Source organism: Ursus americanus, chromosome 8 (assembly GCF_024610735.1).
Source record: "Ursus americanus isolate L20-20 chromosome 8, mUrsAme1.1.p, whole genome shotgun sequence".
Classification (NCBI taxonomy): domain Eukaryota; kingdom Metazoa; phylum Chordata; class Mammalia; order Carnivora; family Ursidae; genus Ursus; species Ursus americanus.
Window position 1 is genome coordinate 52,477,929 of NC_142134.1, and position 20,095 is coordinate 52,498,023.

The 20,095-nt window shown below is 38.2% G+C and overlaps 1 protein-coding gene across 4 annotated transcripts in view; it reads right to left on the reverse strand.

Annotated features, from left to right (window-relative positions):
* WDR19 (WD repeat domain 19) overlaps window positions 1–20,095 on the reverse strand; it is a 107,380-nt gene that overhangs the window by 25,417 nt on the left and 61,868 nt on the right. For all 4 annotated transcript variants that reach the window (XM_045816375.2, XM_087864206.1, XM_045770535.2 and 1 more), the window contains exons 19-28: window positions 19,944–20,054; window positions 17,402–17,511; window positions 13,360–13,417; window positions 10,484–10,624; window positions 10,320–10,402; window positions 9,772–9,855; window positions 8,421–8,567; window positions 7,977–8,101; window positions 5,795–5,907; window positions 4,145–4,213 (exon numbers count right to left, since the gene is read on the reverse strand). In XM_045816375.2, coding sequence (XP_045672331.1) covers window positions 4,145–4,213; window positions 5,795–5,907; window positions 7,977–8,101; window positions 8,421–8,567; window positions 9,772–9,855; window positions 10,320–10,402; window positions 10,484–10,624; window positions 13,360–13,417; window positions 17,402–17,511; window positions 19,944–20,054 — 1,041 coding nt within the window. The remainder of the gene's footprint in view (window positions 1–4,144; window positions 4,214–5,794; window positions 5,908–7,976; window positions 8,102–8,420; window positions 8,568–9,771; window positions 9,856–10,319; window positions 10,403–10,483; window positions 10,625–13,359; window positions 13,418–17,401; window positions 17,512–19,943; window positions 20,055–20,095) is intronic.

Consider the following 20,095-nt stretch of genomic DNA (forward strand, 5'->3'; position numbering starts at 1 on the left):
AAAAATGTGCCCTTATGTTCGTTGCAGCATTTACAATAGCCAAGATATGAAAACGAGTGTCCATTGATAGGATGAATGAAAAAAGATGTGGTGTATATATATAATGGAATACTACTCAGCCATAAAAAAGAATGAAATCTTGCCAAATGTGATGACAGGGATGGACCATGAGTGTATTACACTCAGTGAAATAAGTTCAAGAAAGAAAGATACCACATGATTTCACTCATATGTGGATCTAAAACAAAATAAAACCAAAACATATTCATAATTCACTCATGATTCGTATCTTGGCTATATATATGCTATATTATGATATTAAAAACAAAAGCACCTCTGGAGGTCATCTTTGGTGGATGCTAGGGAACCAACTCATTATTCTTAAAACTAGTAAACAAAGGGAAAAAATTAAGTATTTACCCTACTTTTCCTTTGTCTTAGTGTAACAAAATAGCTGATGTGGAATTCACAAGGAATGACAAATATCATCATTTTGCAACCCCGAATAAAATAATGGATCTAGGTAATGAATATTAATGGCTGCTGAAATCATTAGGTGAAAGGCTGATGGGAAACCTTATAAAGCAGGGACCAGGCTGACCACTTCAACACCCAGTAACCCATCTTAACACCATAAAAACAGGGATGACAAGCTATGGGCTATTATAGACTGAATGTTTATGTACCCCCCCAAATTCATATGTTGAAGCCCTACCCCACAATGTGATTATATTTGAAGATAGGGCCTTTGGGAGTAATTAGAGTTAGATGAGGTCATGAGGGTGGGGCCCTTATGATGGGATTAGTGGTGTTATAAAAAGAGGAAGGGAGAGAAATCTCCTGGAAAGGCCATGTGAGGACACAGCAAGAAGGTGGCCATCTACAGCCTGGAAATAGCTCTCAACAGGAACCAAGGGGTTCCTGATCGAGGCTGGTCCCTTGATCTCAGCCTTCTCAGCCTCCAGAGCTGTGAGAAATAAATTTGTTTTGTAAGTCACCTGGTCTGTGATAGTTTGTTAAGGCAGCCTGAGTGATTAAGATATGAGCCTACTTAAGCGGAATAAGTCAATCAGAGAAAGACAATTATATGATCTCACTCATATGTAGAATTTAAGAAACAAAACAGAGGATCATAGGGGAAGGGAGGGAAAAATAAAACAAGATGAAATCAGAGAGGGAGACAAACCATGAGAGACTCTTCATCACAGGAAACAAACTGAGGGTTGCTGGAGGGGAGGGGGGTGGGGGATGGGGTAACTGGGTGATGGACATTAGGAGGGCACGGGATGTAATGAGCACTGGGTGTTATATAAGACTGATGAATCACTGACCTCTATCTCTGAAACTAGTAATACACTATATGTTGATTAATTGAATTTAAATTTAAAAAATTAAAAAAGATCCAAAATAGACCCAAACAAAATCCTAACAAGAAAAAAAAAAGATCTGAGTCTACTGATGTGATGAAATACGAAGTACGTGGCACCATCTAGCAGTCATTTTCCTAAAAATATCAAATCTATATCTGATCAAGTATCTAGATTTAATTACCAGTTAGTGGGAAATATAGATGGGGAAATTTGCATCCTAACTAGATGTTCGGTAACATCAAGAAATGACTGTTAGAGAAATTGCAATGCAATGTTGGGAATGTAAAATGGTTTAGCTGCTTTGGGAAACAGCTGGGCAGTTCCTCAAAATGTTAAACATAGAGCTAACATATGGCCTAGCAATTCCTAGGTATATACCTAAGAGAAATGAGAACACATGTCTACACAAAAACTCGTACACACATGTTAACACCAGCATTACTCATAAAAGCTCGAAAGTAGAAACAACCCAAATGTCTATCAACTGATGAATGGATAAACACGATGTGGTCGAGTCCTATACGGAATGTTATTCAGCCACAAAAAGGAATGAAGTATTAGTATATGCTACCACACAGCTGAACCTTGAAAACATTCTAAATGAAAGATGTCAGACACAAAGGTCACATGTTGTATGGTTCCATTTATATGAAATGTCTAGAGTAGGGAAATCCACAGAGATAGAAAGTAGATTATAATAAAGAATACATAAAACACAACAATTAAGAGAGTGTGGTAGTGGTACGGGGAGACAAATCAATGGAACAGAATACAGAATCCAACACCAGACTCACACAAAAATGGTCATTTTGTCCATGACAAACACTCCACGGTAATTCAGTGGGGAAAAAAATGGTCTTTTGATAAATGGTGCTGGATCAACCAGATATCCATGTGGGAAAAAAAGATTCCTGACTCCTACCTCACACCATACACAAAAGTTAATTCAGGATGGGCACAGGCCTAAATAAGAAAGGTAAAATGAAATCTCTAGAAGAAAACGTATGGGATGGGCAATGATTTCTCAAATAGGACTAAAAAACACTAACCGTTAGAGAAAAGATTCGTAAGTTGGACTTTTATCAAACTGAGGGCTTCAGAGGGGAGGGGGGTGGGGGAATGGGATAGACTGATGATGGGTAGTAAGGAGGGCACATATTGCATGGTGCACTGGGTGTTATATGCAACTAATAAATCATCGAACCTTGCATCAGAAACCAGGGATGTACTGTATGGTGACTAACATAATGTAATAAAAAAACATTAAAAAATAAATAAATAAAATTTTTTTAAAAAGTCACAATTCAACAAGCAATACTGAAAAATTCAGAATTTCTTTCCATCAAGATACCACTGAAGAATAAAAAGGCAAGCCACAGCTTGAGAAATTTTCACAATACATGTATTTGATGAAAAGACTTGTATCTAGAAATTATAAAAAAAAAAGTCCTACCAATCAGTAAGAATAAGATGATACAATGAAAAGTTTAAAAAAAGATTAAAAAAGCACTTAGAAAAGAGGATATCCAAACGGCCAATATACTTATGAAAAGTTGCTCAGTATCATCAGTCTTGAGAAAAATGGATTAAAACCATAATGAGGTACCACTATAGATCTCTCAGAACAGCTACAATGAAATAGACGGGTAAGTATGAGTAAAGAGAGCAACTAGATTCTTTCACACTGCTGGTAGAGTATAAATTGGTACAACTACTTTGAAAAAAATGTTTGGCAGTACCTACTATTGCTAAAATATGTGTATCTTATGACCTAATAATTCTACTCCTGGATATAAACCCAAGAAGGCAGAGTGTTACGTCCATCAAAAGACATGAACCAATTTATGGCAACTTTATTCATAATATGCCCAAACTGGAGACAACCCAAATGTCCACTAATGGAACAATGGAGAAATAAACTGTGGTACAGTCACACAGAAGAATACTACACAGCCATGAATAAGAATGAACTATTGCTGGGTGCCTGGGTGGCTCAGTTGGTTAAGCGTCTGCCTTTGACTCAGGTCATGATCCCACGGTCCTGGGATCGAGTCCCGCATCAACCTCCTTGCTCACCAGGGAGCCTGCTTCTCTCTCTGCCCCTCTCCCTGCTCATGTGCGTGTGTGCGTGTTTTCTCTCTCACTCTCTCAAAAATAAATTAAAAAATCTTAAAAAAAACCCCGAAGTATTGTTGCATGCAGTAACACACATGCATTAACAGACTTACTGTTGACTGGAAGAAACTGGACGCAAAATAGTACAAAATACGTATGATTCCCTTTATATGAAATACCTAGACAGATACAACCAATCTATAAGGATAGAGGTCAGAATTGTGGTTACCGTTGGCTGGGGGCACTGACTGGGAGGCAACATGAGAGAGCCTTCTGGCAGCTGGAAATGTTCTATATCTTGATCTCAATAGGGGTTACACCAGGGTATGTATATGAAAAAATGAGTTATACGCTTGGGATTTGTGCACTTTACTGCATGCAAGTCACACCTCAAAGAAAACCCAAAGGTTCTTATGTTTTATAGACAGATTTTGAACCCATGAACAAATGACATGATGTTTGCTTTAAAATGATATAGGGAAAGAGGTGGGGGTATGACTAACGTAAGACTGGTCATATGGTGATAGCCGTGAAATCAGAGGACAGGCACACGGGGACTTTTTACACTACCTGGTCTACTTTTGTATGCTTTTAAAAACTTCGAAAAGTTTTAAAAAATACTGGCATTCTCGAAAGTTCTCATTGCAGAGTTTACTTACAGTTTCAATTGCCATTTCTATTGCCGCATTATCTTCTGAGCTTGGACACTTCAGGAAATGTTTAAGTGCCTGAAATGAGAATTGCATAGCAATTGAAAATTTCCAGACCGCTTTCCCACTGGGGAAGAACAAAGCTCTCACACACTCAAAGTAATGATAGCTCCTGAAAGTATCTTCCTCTCAGCCAGGGGCGTGCATTGTCTGGGTCTTAAAATAGACACGCGAAAGGCTGAGTGCAGTTTGAACAATGGAAGGATCCAGTGAACCCTCTGAAGAACTGAGTTCCGACTCCTGGTGAGAGGAGAATGAAAAATAAGCCCTCTTTCATTGTGAAGATATAATTATTTTCTTTCATTCGTTTGTCTGACAGACATTTACTGCCCACGTGCTACTCCGTACATGAGACGTGCTGGCTGCTGGGGAGAACCCCAGGAATGACGCGATACGGTCCCTCTTGTTGTATTATGCGCAATCTAACTGGGGAGATCTGTGTAATATGATAATATAAGGAACCAATTATTTTAAGTCACAGCTGGCTAATTCCTCAACACTACACCACACCTATGAAGAAACTGAAGGTTATAAAAGTTTAAATGACAAATGGGCAGTATGACCAGTTGTTTTCATAGGTGCTCTGAGGAAGAAAAGTTGATTAAACATGGGGATGATCCCAAAGGTGCCACCCAGGAAAAAGGATTTGAAGATGAACAGGTCCGTGGTAGGTGGGGAAGAGGGCAGAGAGGAATCTAGAAGAGAACAGGGATGGGGGAAAAAAGCCGTTTCAATGGAAACGGCTGGATGCCAACAGCTGGCTGGGAAGTTTCGGCTTGCTGGTCAATTTGTGGGAATTCTCTTGAGTGCCAATAAGGAGTCTGGACTTTATCTAAGTGGCCAGAAACCGTAAACTGGTGGCCGGAAGAGTTCACACACAGACATGTTTCTTTGGCAGGCGAGGTATTATACAAATATCTGGGCCCATATTTCAAAACTGGGAGACCAAGACTTCTGTTTCTCATGAAAAATCCTCTGATCTGGCATTAGTAGGACCAACTCCTGAAAGGCAACAATGTTCTGGAAGCGGAAAGCTATTTCCTTCAGACCAAAGAGGCGCCACCCAGTGGTCCCCAACTTGCCACATGGCGAGTGCCCAGCTTCACTTAGTTGCATCCCATGCTTGAGCCTGAAATCCCTGCTGGATGGCTCTCTAGCAATGGAAGTACGTACCATTTGGGGAACAAAAATGAAGGATGAGTTACAGGGACAGAAACTAAAAACAGGGAAAATAGAAATAATATTGTAATAATCTAATAGTGAGTGAGGTGAGCCAGGTTTGAATTAAGTTGGTGGTAGTTAGAATGAAAAGGGACAGATGTCAGAGGTACTACAGGGGAAGAATGATTGGCTGTGGGAGACAGAGAATGACTTAAAGTTAACTCAGATTTCAGATCTGGGTGTCTGGAAGCATAATATATTTTAAAATATTTCTGGGGTGCCTGGCTGACTAAGTTGGTGGAACACGTGACTCTTGATCTCGGGCTCGTGAGTTTGAGCCCCACATCGGGCATAGAGATTACTTAAATAAATTTAAAAAAATATTTCCTATAAGCATTCCTGTGGAGTTCAATGTAAATTTTCTTGGGAAATACTAACTCGTGAATATTGGCCACACAGCAAGAAGAATTTTCCAGCCTGAAAATGTCTTTTTTCTCCTTCAAAATACAAGGCGATGCTCTGATAGTCTTCATTAGTAGTACCTTCAGAACCTGCAACAGGAGTTCATTCCGTAAATATCGGAGAACACTTGTTTACCTTTTGTTGTTAACTTAAAAATAAGCTCTCAAAACAGGTGATTAAAAAATTTTAACTGCGAATATCAGTGTTAATATCAGTGTTTGTTTTCATCACAAAATACATTCACCGTCATGACCCCAAATATCAACTCTGTTCCATCTTTTAAACTCTTAAACAGGAATCAGGGCAGGAAATGATGAGGCTCTGTGAGAAACGAGGTTGTGGTTTGACATCACCCTTTGTGACTTTTATCCATCTTTAAGAGCCTCAATCTCATTTCCTGAAACAGGAACAACTAGGAGGACTATAATCGCAGTCATGATGTGCCTAGAGTTTCAGAACAATCATAGGTCAACCTTAATACAAATGTCATCCATCTCCCTGTCTCAGCAATGCCTGGTTTAGACAGCTGTCTGTATTTGTCAGACAAGTAAGGAGATAACAAGTAGGCCATAGACGCCATTTAAAGATAATTACTGTTTTTCTTTTGGCTTGAAGCTTCAATATGTTAAGCGCAGAGGAAGAAGGACCTCAAATCATTGTTTACATTTACCCAGGGGAGTCGGAGGCCCATTACCACACCAAAGTGTGACGACAGCCCTGGGCCTCCAGCCCAAGGTACACAGAGAGTGTATGCGAGAAGGGGGGTAACGAGAGGTGGAGAAAAGTAACCGTGTGTGTGTGTGTGCGTGCGTGTGCACACACGCGTGCACGAGACACAGGATAAGCCACATCCTTACGAAATGAGAAAAACTTAAAACTCGTTAGTGCTATGGTGATTTGCAGTGTTAAGACAGAAATGTCATCTGTCAAGTTAAACATTAATGATTCTAATGTTGTTTTTATCTCTATTTCCTTTTTTTCTTTAGCTCTTTTATTTTCTCCAATTATCTGAATGGCTTTCTAACATATTAGAAGATGCTTTCACCTATTTGTTCCCTTAAAGACTGAAATAAAAATTTTCTCATAAATCCTATCATTAATTCTTATGGTCATGTTGTGAATTTTAAAAAGCAAAATAACACAGGGGCGCCTGGGTGGCTCAGTCTGCTGAGCATTGGCTCTGGATTTCAGCTCAGGTCTTGATCTCAGGGTTGTGAGTTCAAGCGCCACACTGGGCTCCATGCTGGGCAGGGAGCCCACTTAAAAAAATAAAAAATAAAAATAAATAAAAATAAATTTTAAAAAAAGGACAAATACTTTATGACTCCACTTACATGACATACTACGAATAGTCAAATTTATAGAGACAGAAAGGAGGACAGTGGCTACCAGGGGCTGGGGGAGAGGGAAAAGGGGAGATACTGTGTACTGAGTACAGGGTTTTAGCTCAGGATGCTGGAAAAGTTTTGTTGGAGATGGGTGGTGGTGATGGTTGTACAATGCGAATGTACTTAATATGACTGAACTGTACATGTAAAAACAGTTAAAATGGTAAATTTATGTTATGTATATTTTTCCACAATAAAAACAAAACAACAAAATACCACCACAAATAATGTTATGTATGGCCCTTATAAAATGAGAATCTGAAATTATTTCAGTAGTTTCTAAGAATAATTGCAAACAAGGGAAGAAAACCTATGAGCAGGTGTTCTTGGAACATAAAATTCTCTTTTGGACTTTCTTCTGGAAAACCACATCTTGTGTATATCACTCTTCATGAAAGTATAATCACATAATCTTAATTTGTAAGTCAATTTTAAAAATTCATGAAAATATTTCTTAAAAAACTCTTTTGTGTTTTCTGTCGCCTTCATTTTGGAACCTTATTTTAACACTGGTTGACAAGCAGCCGAATTTGGGAAATCTGACCTCTTTTAAAGGTCCCCCCAAAACCTTAATTTTTAAAAATGGTCTTATAATTCCATCTCACTTTAAGACAGTAGGAATCTTGAAATCTGACAAGTAACATACAGATACGCATGTGTCTATGTATTAATGGAGTGTGGGCATGCCAATACGATACTGAGATCATAAGACTCAAGTATTCCTATGATACAAATCTTTAAGAGAAATTAGGGCAAACAGCGGTATTTACCAATAATGTCTGCATAGATTTCCATTTTGTTGTGCTGCTGAGCCAGTGTGAAAGCTTCATTATTACATTTGGACATAACAAGAAATTGGATGGCAGACCCGTAGTCACCCAACTGTAGAAAAAACCTAAAACAAAGTACTTTAATCAGCTTGACTCATTTAAAATAAGTTTGTCATTTGCAAAATAAAATCTTTTTGCAACTACGAGAAGCCATTTAAAGATAAAAATTAGGCACATTGCAGTTCTACACTATACGCTTATATTTGAAAAGCATACGCTCACACGCTGACCACACAAACAGACTTCGAATTTAAACACTTAAATCTAACAAAAAAATTTAAGAAGAATCAATATTCCCTTTGAATTTATTTATGTGACGACGGGAAGTGGGGGCTTTCTTTTAAGGCTAGGTTTTGGAAGTTCAAAAATAAGGCATTCTGTTACCTGGCTACCATTTTGGCGCCATCCAGAGACTGGGTCTCTCTGACAACACTGACAGCCTTTTCTGGATTGTTGAGGTGATCCAGATAGATGCGGATTACACTGGTCCACTGTTTTGCATTCTCATAAGCCACAATAGCTTCTTTGTATCTATAAGAAATATTTAGTCCAGAAAAGCTTTCGTAACACGGTCACATTTGGGGTAAAATGTCAATAGTGGGACAATTTTGTACTGATGGTGGTTGCTTATTTTTCTTGAACTTCTTTGTTCTTCATCAGAAAGAATACAAGGAATCATCTCACTAAAACATGTTCTTTTTAGAGGTTTGATAAACTAACAGTAAAATGTTAATACTGAATTGCATTTTCTCATTATATCTGAACCCATATAATTTTTTACACTTTACTTTTTTTCCCTCACTTCTTTTTCAGTGGGAAGATTATAATAGCAATATAAGCTTATTTTAGAAAACAGAAAATACACACTATTTCACATTTACAGATACAGCGGAGAGTAACATATGAAATCTTTGCATGTCGACCTCTAGATGGAGCTTGAACTTCTCTTCGTTCCCCACTAGCTCTCCAGCGCTTTCCATTTAGTGAGACATTTAGTGAATAGCTCTGGTTCCTACGGTCGCTTTTCTAAAAGTAGAGGGTATTGACCTTTAAAAATCTCTCCATATATATTGCCAAATAACTTTCCAAAGGCTATAGAAGTTATACTTCCATCAGTCATGCATACGGAGTGCATTTTGACAGTCCGGTGATTAGTTTAAACTCTTTCATGATATGACAGATTAAAATAACAGACTGTTGCTTTAATTATTATTAGTGAGGTAGAGCTTTTTCATGTGTGTATGAAATACAATTTCATAATTGTGTCTCCTCCTCTGGGACTCCGACTTTGAGTTTCTTATATCAAGGTCAGAGAATCTTTGTATATTTAGGACATTAACTATCCATTGCGATATCTTGACAGTGTTCTGCGGCTCGCACTGTGCAGTCACAGGTGTGGAGTTCGTATTTCTTCACTGTTTTTGTTCTCTGCATCTTTAAGTTATCCTTCTTAGTAAAAGGACAATCGCTTTGTTTTCATGCCGTATTATATCAAAATATCAACTTTTAGCATTTAATTCTCAAATAAAAAGAGACAGTAGCCTATATTTGAATACACAAGGGATCAATTGAGGTATATATGATATGGGAGAAACTGAACAGTCTGGCACTTCAGGCTAGGTGAAGGGAAAAGATGTTTTCTTCCTCCACTCATAGAGGTTGCAAAGGTCGATGGTTAATTTATCAAACTTACACAGTGCTTTCAATTTGTATGAATTTGAGAAACCATACAAACCTTCCATCTGCTTCTTTCGCTTTGGCGTACTGCAAGTGAATCTTCGGGGAAGAAACACGAGGCAGAAGCTCACCAACTTTTGCCCTAGAATGTAGGTGTAGGAGAATAATGTCAGCACTACATTCACCCCCAAAGTAGCTCCCTACAACCAAATGTTAGTTTTTAGGATTCAAAATGCAGCTATCATGATCTTTAAAGAAATCTTGGCTCCTATAGGTAAAAGCAGGTGTAACTGCTTTTCCTTCTGACACCACACCCCTGCCCACCCTCTCTGGGGGAAAATGAAGGCAGTTCTTTAGCTCTTTGGGGACTAATGGGCTTTTTCCTCTAGTCATTTGTCTGATTAGGGATTTCCCCACACCAAACTGATAGGATGCTTTCTTTAGAAAGCAGACTATGAATATGAACTCATTGAGAAAGAAGAAAGAGATAAAGAGAAGAGGGAACAGGATGTCCAGGCAGAAGGAACAGCAAGGAAATAATAGGGGAAACCACCAGGACCCATTCATTTCCACATCTTGCTCAGAACAAATTTTAGCAACTCTTACCAATTCTTACAGCGGATGTAAACAGAGGCTGCTTTGTCATAATAGAGACCTTTTTCATACAGCTGGGCTGCTTCTGAAAATTGCTAAATTAATATGAAATTATTAAAACACTGAATTTATTATATATAAGAGTGCATGAATATTTATGCAGAAAAAAAGCACACCTTCATATTCTCCAATATGGCTCCACAGTCTCTTTTAAGGACCCTGCTGGGATGCTTTAGCGCCTGGTTAACCCCTCGGCGTATGTCTCCCATTCTTATGGACATCTGGGCCACTCCAGCCAGACACACTTCATCATGTTCCTGGAATAAGGCAAATAACAAATCAGACCGTAAGTTAAACTGATGTATTTCAGCAAAACAATTTAAATCTAAAATGAGCCCAAACACTACCTTCATTAATCCTTTCGGGCAAATCTCAAGATGATGAAATAACACTGAGTCCTTTTCTTTCTTTTTTTTTTTTAAATCACCTGTTAGAAAGTTTTATTTTTTTCTTTAGAAGTCTAGATCTTTTCAAATACCATATAATTTTACTCATATGTGGAATTTAAGAAATAAAACTGATGAACATAGAGGAAGGAAAGGAAAAATAAGATAAAAGTAGACAAGGAGATAAACTGTAAAAGACTCTTAACTATAGGGAGCAAACTGAGGGCTGCAGGAGGGGAGGGGGTGGGGGAATGGGATAGACCGGTGATGGGTAGTAAGGAGGGCACATATTGCATGGTGCACTGGGTGTTATACACAACTAATGAATCATCGAGCCTTACATCGAAAACCAGGGATGTACTGTATGGTGACTAACATAATATAATAAAAAATCATTATTATATAAAAAAAAAAAAAAGAAAAAAGAGATTAAGGAAAATCTCAATAAAAAAAAAAGAAATAAAACTGATGAACATAGAGGAAGGAAAGGAAAAATAAGATAAAAGTAGACAAGGAGATAAACTGTAAAAGACTCTTAACTATAGGGAGCAAACTGAGAGCTGCAGGAGGGGAGGTGGGTGGGGGATGGGGTAACTGGTGATGGACATTGAGGAGGGCACTTGATGTATGAACACCGGGTGTTACATGCAACTGATGATTCACTAATTCTTCCCCTGAAACTAATAATACACTACATGTTAACTAACTTGAATTTAAATAAAATCTTTAAAAAAAGAAAAAAGAAGTCTAGCTCTTTTACGCTTAACAATGAATTTTTACTACCCCTTGTCATAATGCCTTGTATATCTTTGTACGTCGTCTTTGTATAAAATTTTACGTAAGAAGTAATATGCTTGATACACACAGCATAAATGCTATGAACAAAATTAAGGAAAAAACCGTTTATCAAATTGAAGGTTTCTCCACCAGACATGATTGAACATTAAAAACTTTATGTAACTTTATATAACATAAAAACTTTACGTAACTAACCTGTACTAGTGAAATATAATGTCGGATTGCATTTTATGTGAAGCAGCATGGCTAGTGGAACATTCTGTGATGATGGAAATGTTCTGTATCTGCCTGGGCCAACATGGTAGCTAATAGTCACAAGTGGCTCTTGAGCAGTTGAAAAATGGCCAGTGTGACAGAGGAACTCTGAATTTTAAATTTTATTTGATTTTCAATAATTTAAATAGCCATGTGTGGATAGTGGTTGCTGTATTTGATAACACAGATTAAAAAAAAAAAAAACACCTAAAATATATGTAGCCAAAGAAAATATCAAAAACCCGAGTTACAAGGGCAAAGGATATGATTAGGAAATTCATAAAAAGACATATAATTGGCCAATAAATAAAACATGCTCAGCTTCACTAATAATCAAATACACACAAAATATCTTTTTTTTTTTTTTTGCTTATGAAATTGGTAGAGGAGATAAAACGATAACATTCGATGTCGTTGGAAATGTGGGGGAAATGGACACTTTCACATATGGCCTATAGCTATAGGGTTGCTAAAAATTCTTTAGGAGAGCAACTTGACATTATAAAAAATTGAAAGCATGTATTTTATGACCTAGAAATCCCATCTATAAGAATTATAGCCTTCAGAAATACTATCTTAGGTAGTTAGAATATTCATTGCAGTATTTTGATAGTAGAAAAGCAAAAACAATAATAATTCAATAAGGGAGTGGATGAAAAAACTGTGCTACATCTAAACAAGAGAATATTAGAAACTCTTAGATTATAATCGATTTGTATGTATTGACTTGAAAGACCATGAAGAAAGCAGAATGCTGCTTGTCATGGAACGGATTTCAGTTGATCTTTGCTAAATGAATGGAAATGAATGATTTCATATTCAGTAAAAACCCATATTTCATACATATGTATATGCTTACAAGAGATTCTCTGTGGAAATATATAAAACTATGAACACTGGTTACCACTGAGTCGTGTGATAGAGGAGAGAATGGCAGACTCACTTTTCGCATTACACTGCAGTGATTTTTTAAATTGACTGTAATGAAATTGTATTACTTCTGTAATAAAAATTCTAGATATAAAATAGGAAATAAGATTTTCAATCTTTACAAGACATCACGTAAAAACTTCAATTTGTATTACAAAATTTGGCTTCTTGAGCTAAAATTCTGGGATGGGAGAATGGTCTGGAATAGTGGGCAAAAGTCCAGCTTTCCAGGGTCATCATAAAAGATACACCGTGACAGATGAAGTGGCCGAACAGACTTCTACCACGGTTACTGAAACTTTTTAAAAAAGTAAAAGTAAAAGCCTCGTGAAAATCGTATCCTGTAAGTAGGAAGGTATAAAAATTTTACTCCCAACATTAATAAGATGCTCACAGTTAGCATACAAAGGAAAATATAACTTTTTCAGACTGATAAAAATATTTTCATCTTTAGTTTTTAAGTGTTTTTAAATGATTTAACTATATCCTTGCAAAGTTGTTAATAAACCGAAAAAAAGCTCACCTACTAGATATTGAATAAATAAAATGCAATTCAGACCATGGCTTTTTAAATGAAACTAACAAACCTAAAGATAATTACACATATCTTTATTCAAGGTTACCTTATGATCACCAGTTATTCCTTTCTCATAATGAGCCAAAGCATTTACATAATCACCCCTGAAAAAAAAATCAGAGTGAATTTAAATATATAAATATGTATCTTATTTACATATACAAGATTTAAAAGATAGTCTTTGTCACTGAGTTGCTTGAGCTCAGAAAAGATGTGATACACAACATATAAGCTTTTTTTTCAAGTGCAGTTCATTATTATTTGGTACTTTGAAAATAATTATGGGGGTGTCTGGGTGGCTCAGTCAGTTGAGCATCCGACTCTTGATTTTGGCTCAGGTCATAATCTCTTGGGTCATGAGACTGAGCCCCATTTCAGGCTCCAAGCTGAGTATGGAGCCTGCTTAATATTTTCCCTCCCCGCTCTCCCTCTGCTCCTTCTCCCCCTACCGACTAGTGCACGCAGTCCCTCTCTCTCAAAAAAATAACAATTATAAAGCTGGATTATGCTAGACTGTAGAGTACTTACTTTGTAGTATGTTAGGCATTTTTGGGAGCTACATTAAATGTGATGGGCCACTTTTGGGGGGGAAATCTTTGTGTTAAAAAAAATATATTTTTTAAATTCAAGTATAAGACACAGGGTTATGTTAGTTTCAGGTACAATGATTCAACTATTCTATACGCTCCTCAGTGCTCATCATAAGTGTACTGTTAATTCCTTTCACCCATTTCACATCCCCCCCCACTTCCCCTCTGGCAACCACCAGTTTGTTCTCTATTTTTAAGATTATGGTTTTTTGTCTTTTTTCTTCATTTATTCTGTTTCTTAAATTCCACATGAGTAAAATCACATAGTATTTGTTTTTCTCTGACTGACTTAATTTCACTTAGCATTATACCCTCTAGATCCACCCGAGTAATTGCAAATGGCAAGACTGCCCTCTTTTTTATGGCCAAGTAATATCCCATTGTGTACACACACCACATCTTCTTTATCTATTCATCTATCGATGGACACTTGGGCTGCCTCCATATCTTGGCTCTTGTAAATAACGCTGCAGTCAATGTAGGATTGCGTGCATCCTTTTGAGTTAGCGTTTTTGTTTTTTTGGAGTAAATACCCAGTAGTGGGATTACTGGATCATATGATAATTCTATTTTTAATTTCTTGAGGAACCTCCACACTATTTTTCATGGTGGCTGCACCAGCTTGCATTCCCACCAACAATGCACGAGGGTTCCTTTTTCTCCACATCCTCACCAACACTTGCTGTTTCTTGTGTTTTTGACTTTAGCTATTCTGACAGATGTGAGATGATATCTGTTTGTGGTTTTGATTTGCATTTCCGTGATGATGAGTGATGCTGAGTCCTTTTCACGTGTCTGCTGGCCATCTGTATATGTTCTTTGGAAACATGTTTGTTCGTGTCTTCTGAATAGGCCACTTTTGATGATCTCTTTTAGGGCACTATATGACAATCATGTGACCATAAAAATGAATGTATTTTCCAAAGGCCCAATATTTGTTAGAATATGTATTGAAAGGATGAGGGTAGAAATGAAGGAACACGCTTAGGATTACAATATTGAGGGCCCTGTCCTTACTGAGATAAAAAGTATTATACAGAATATAAATAATAATAATACTCCCATAACTGATGCTAACATGGATCTGCATATCCAGAAGACCTATTTCTTATCTTGTTTTGATTATCTGGGACAGAAGGAATCCTGTGATGTTTGGCTAAGACACATGTGGAGATCCACCTTCCTCTGAAAATGGCATTATCCGAGCTCCGCCTGATCAGCTGACGTTAGTTATCCAACCTCTCTAAGCCCCACTCAGTTTCCTCACCTGCTGGTGTACAAGGAATGTGTTCTGCTGACTGAGAACTTTGTTTTGGACAGCCCAGGCTTCATGGTCACAAGGGTTTCTAAGTGGAAATTTCTAATATTTGGACCCAATTATGTCAACACAGGGGATGTTTCCTGACAACAGGAGTAACAGTTCCTCCATCAGGAGCCTGAGGTTTTCCTTGGGCAAGCCCAGTTAGGAGAGGCTGAGTTAAAATTTCTGAGCACTTTATTTTTACATTATTTTAGCTTACTCACTTTATAATTATTTTATTTTGGAACTCTCATATGGATCCAGCTGGTTAGTCTACTCTCAGACTAGAGAACTAAATCCTCCCCACAGGTGACAGACTGGTTCCGCTTTGACCTAATCAAGGTCTTGGATGCATATGAAACAGACGTGGAATTAAGCAGAGGTCTGGGGCCTTAGGTGTCAAAATCAGAGCGGATGGCTACCGCGGTATTCGATGATGATGAGACCTACCTACTTAGTTACTATTACTACAAAGGAAACTCTTGATTGTTGGGGACTGGGGTGTCTGTCTAGATCAGAGTCCAAATAGCCGTGAAAGTTTTGGGAATTGGTGGCTAGAAAGTGTTGGAAGTTTTAAAAAATATCAACAACAAAGCACTGGCTTTCAACTGGCTTCAGCTCACCCGATTATAATAAGACAAAGTTTGAGAGTTTGCCACAAAAGCTTCGATTTCCTCCAAAAAAGAGAAAATAAACGTCTTCTCCATGGTCCAAGGGTTTACTAGGGTGTCTGTGGTCTGGGAGGATATGGTGGGTCATCTCCCAATGTAACGACCCTCTTCCCTTCAGCACAGAGGCTTTGTGCTCTAAGACCCTGTCACTCTCAGGATAGAGATGGAGGGCCAAGGCACTGGGAGACCTTGGCCCATATGTTATGCACTAAGATTGTAATTTGTCCTTTTTAATATATGAAGTTACTTTTTTTTAAATAAGATTTTATTTTTAAATAATCTCTACACCCAACATGGGACTTGAACTCATAACCCTAAGATCAAGAGTTGCATGCTCTACCAACTGAGCCAGCCAGGTGCCCCTATGGAGTTACTTTCTAAGGGGCAGATGTGTGACAAATTTAAATTGAGGTTGACTACAAAAGAAATAAAACTCTAAAAAGTTTTTATTTGTAAAATGTAAAATTTCAAATAAGACAGAATGATTAGAAATGAAAGACTACTTTTGATAGAATGATTTCTACAGCTATAATTTGGGTGTCAATACTCTCAATGAATCCAAAGTCTGCTGAAAATAAAGTGGAACCATATAAAAAATACTTTTAAAAAACCGTTAGAACCATATTTTCTTTGTTCAAAGGCCAATACTTTTCCACATTTCACTATTTTTGAAATTGAAATGTATAATAAATGTCAAAAGAAATTGTCCAGTTGTGATAGAGTTGTTATTGTACATACCTGTGTGAACTTGATTTGCAAGCAAATTACTCACTTGAATCGTCTCTATAGGTATTCGCATTGGTCACACTGACCATGGCCGCCTGTAACTTTAAACTGGATCTTGAATGCTTCTAATCTCACGCTTTTATGCAGCAATGAAATAAAAATCTATAGTCTGTCAGTTAAGACTACTGACCATTAAGACTGTCAAGCAATGACGAGCACCAGAAAACTCTAAAGCTCTTGGGAGAGATTGTTGCCCAAGGTAGGAGAGATGTGTGAAGCCTATTCATGCAACATGAAAGATTATTACTCAAGAGCTTCTGGCTTAACTTTCAACCCTCATTTTTATCCATATGTAATTCGATTTGAAGAGAGAAAAACTATAATTTAAAGCAAACAGAAGATGTAGACCAAATTCTGTGTTGTTTTTTTTTAATAGGACTTGAAATTACACTGCAAATCCTCAAAGTGTTCAAAAACGTCAAGACCATGAACACAGGCTGTGAAAAGCAGTCTGTCACCCCGACGCTACGTACAACTGTTGTTGGCCAAGTGTGACTCAAAACAGAGTCCAGACTCTCAGTGTAGGAAAGGCTTACACCCCGACTTCCATTTTGATGCTGAAAAGCAAAGTGCATGAAGGCCTGGACAAGCCTTCACTAGTGAGAGAAGACATCTTTTTGGAAGTACAAATAATACAGCTTTCTACTCCTTACAATTAATGGAGGGCCTTCCAGTGAAGTTTGGAATTGAAGATATTCAGCAGTTAGTGACTGACCGAAGAACGTAAAGAGAAGGACTTACGTGAACTCAAGCTGAATAGCGTATTCTTTTGATATAAACGGTATCTGGTCTGGGGCTAACCGCTTTGCCAGTTGCAGGGCACTGTCCCAGTGCTGTAAGTCCCTTCTCATCTATCGGCAAGAGAGACACCTTACTTTCAAATGAACAAATCCCTCTGCACAGTCACCACACAGTGCTAGTTTTACCAGAAGTGATCAAAAAAGCTTTTTGTTTAAAAAGTGGAACTTGACACCTTGGCAAGGATAATACATGACTGGAGCGTACATTCTTGGGGGGAGTGACAAAGCTCCCACAGGGGTAAAACTGGGTCTTGGAGAGCAAATACATCTTACCATTACAATGGTCTGTGGTCCTCCAAAACTCAATCCTACCTCACAAAACATTATTCTTTAGTATTTAATTTTTACCAATGGGAAAAAATTAGACTGAATTAAAATCAAGCCAATCAATTAAGATTAATTTTTCTTATTAGGGGGGGAGATAATAAAAAAATGAGCAATATTTTACTATAGGAATTGATGTGGGACGGCTCAGTGGCTCAGTTGGTTAAGCGTCTGCCTTCGGCTCAGGTCATGATCCCAAGGTCCTGGGATCGAGTCCTACATTGGGCTCCCTTCTCAATGGGGAGCCTGCTTCTCCCCCTCCCTCTGCCCCTCCTCCCCCCTGCTTGTGTTTTCTCTCTCTGACAACTAAATAAGTAAAATATTAAAAAAAAAAGGGGGGGGAATGGAGGTTATTTCCTGAGAAAATCTGCAGCTGTATCACAACACGAATAACAGCAAACAAACATAAAATGTGACTGTGTCTTTCTTCCTGGCTCCTGCGGTCTTCTACCTGCATCTGGTACACAATGCCAGACATAAACTAACCGCTAAAGAATCTTTAGAGTTCTTCCTCACTTTATTCACACTTTGTAAAGAATTCATAACAACTAACATTTTTCAAGTGCTATTCTTTGCCAGGTACTATTCAAGGGCATTAGCTTGTTTACTTTTCCTAATTGGGCCTTTTGCAAGGAACTTTTCTTGTACCCCTTTTAAAGATCCAGGAACTGAGGCAGAGAGAGGCTAGTTTTATATACAAAGTTAGACTGCTAGTACCTGGCAGAGCTGAGCGGTAGGGCTGTGCCTCTGACCTCTTTACCTAGCTAACTCCTCAGCCTTCAAAGTGAGGTTAAAGAAATGACAGGTGCAATCACCTCTCTCTACGGGGAAGTCATCACCTCAAATCCTTTACAAATCTGGTAGCACATGGCCAAGTGTTCACAGCTAAATGCAGAAGAGTTAAGGTGACATTTTTGCCTTCATATCGCAACCATATTCCTCCTTCAATGTGTGCCAGACCAAGTTCTGAAAATCTCTCAGAGTGTCCTCAATTATTGCAAATAATATAAAATTGAATTTTTTTGTTAAAACAAAATTCAGTTCACTTAAAATTTAAAAATGAAAATTTGCTGTAGAACAATATGAAAAAACGAAGTTGGAGAACTAATAGCAAGTATGTTTTCAAAACACCTCCTCTGTGTAGTTGTGGAAATGCTGATGTGAGGTAGGATAATATTAATGACAGTAGCTACCACTTTGTGGTTTTACTATTTTTTAAAAGATTTTACTTATTTGTCAGAGAGAGAGCACACACGGGCCGGGGGGGGAGGTTGCAGAGGAAGAAGCAGGCTCCCCAATAAGTAAGGAGCCCGATGTGGGACTTGATCCCATGACCTGAGCCAAAGGCAGCCGCTTAACCGACTAAGCCACCCAGGCGCCCAGCATCTTTACTATTGATCAGGCACTGTCCCAGAAGATCTAGCCTCATTTCTAAATCTTTACAACAACTCTGTTGGCCACATATTGTTACCCCCACTTTAAAGAAATGGGACCCAGGACAGAGGAAGATTAAATAACTTGTCCAGGGTAACGCAGAGCTGGTATCTGAAGCCAGACATGTCTAACCCTAAAGTCCCTGTTCTTAACTGCTATTCCATTACATAGCCACTGCGCCCTTGCACTGAGCTAGGTCCTTCCCTCCGTTCTAGTCCTTCCCCTGAAATGCTCACCTCTGGGAAACTAAGGTCCTCAGTCCACCTCTCAATACACAAGAGAACCTCATATGTCAAGTAAAAGATACATGTACCTCAGTTTCCCCATTTGGCAATAGAGAAAATAACTATCTCTTGGGATTATTGTGAGGGTTAAATGAGTTAAAATATGTCAAGTGCTTAGAAAAGTGCCTGGCACATTTGGACTCTCGATAAACCGTGGCTGTTTCCACATGCATGAGTTTTTGTAAATTACATAATCTGTTCTCTTTGGACACAGTGAGACTTGAAATTATTTGGTAACCTTACAATAACATGCCTTTTATGGTTCCACCGAACACAGAATTAAAGTATTTTTGAAGTTAATGAATACTCAGGGGTCTTAAAGCTGAAATGTCTACATTCCAGGAGGGGGAAGGCATGTGGTTTCCAGTGCTAAGAAATTTTAACTATACACAGGGGATCCCCCCCTTTGCATGGTCTTCCCGCCCTTGCCTGCTGCCATACCTCCAGGGCAGCAATAGGACAGCTGGACGCAAGATACAGGTCCTGAGCCAGGTTGAAATCACTAGTAAACATGGCAAGATGCCCTGCCAGAAGATTGTAGTCTTCTATTCCCTACAAATAAAAGCAGTTTTTATGAGAAGAAATACAAGGGT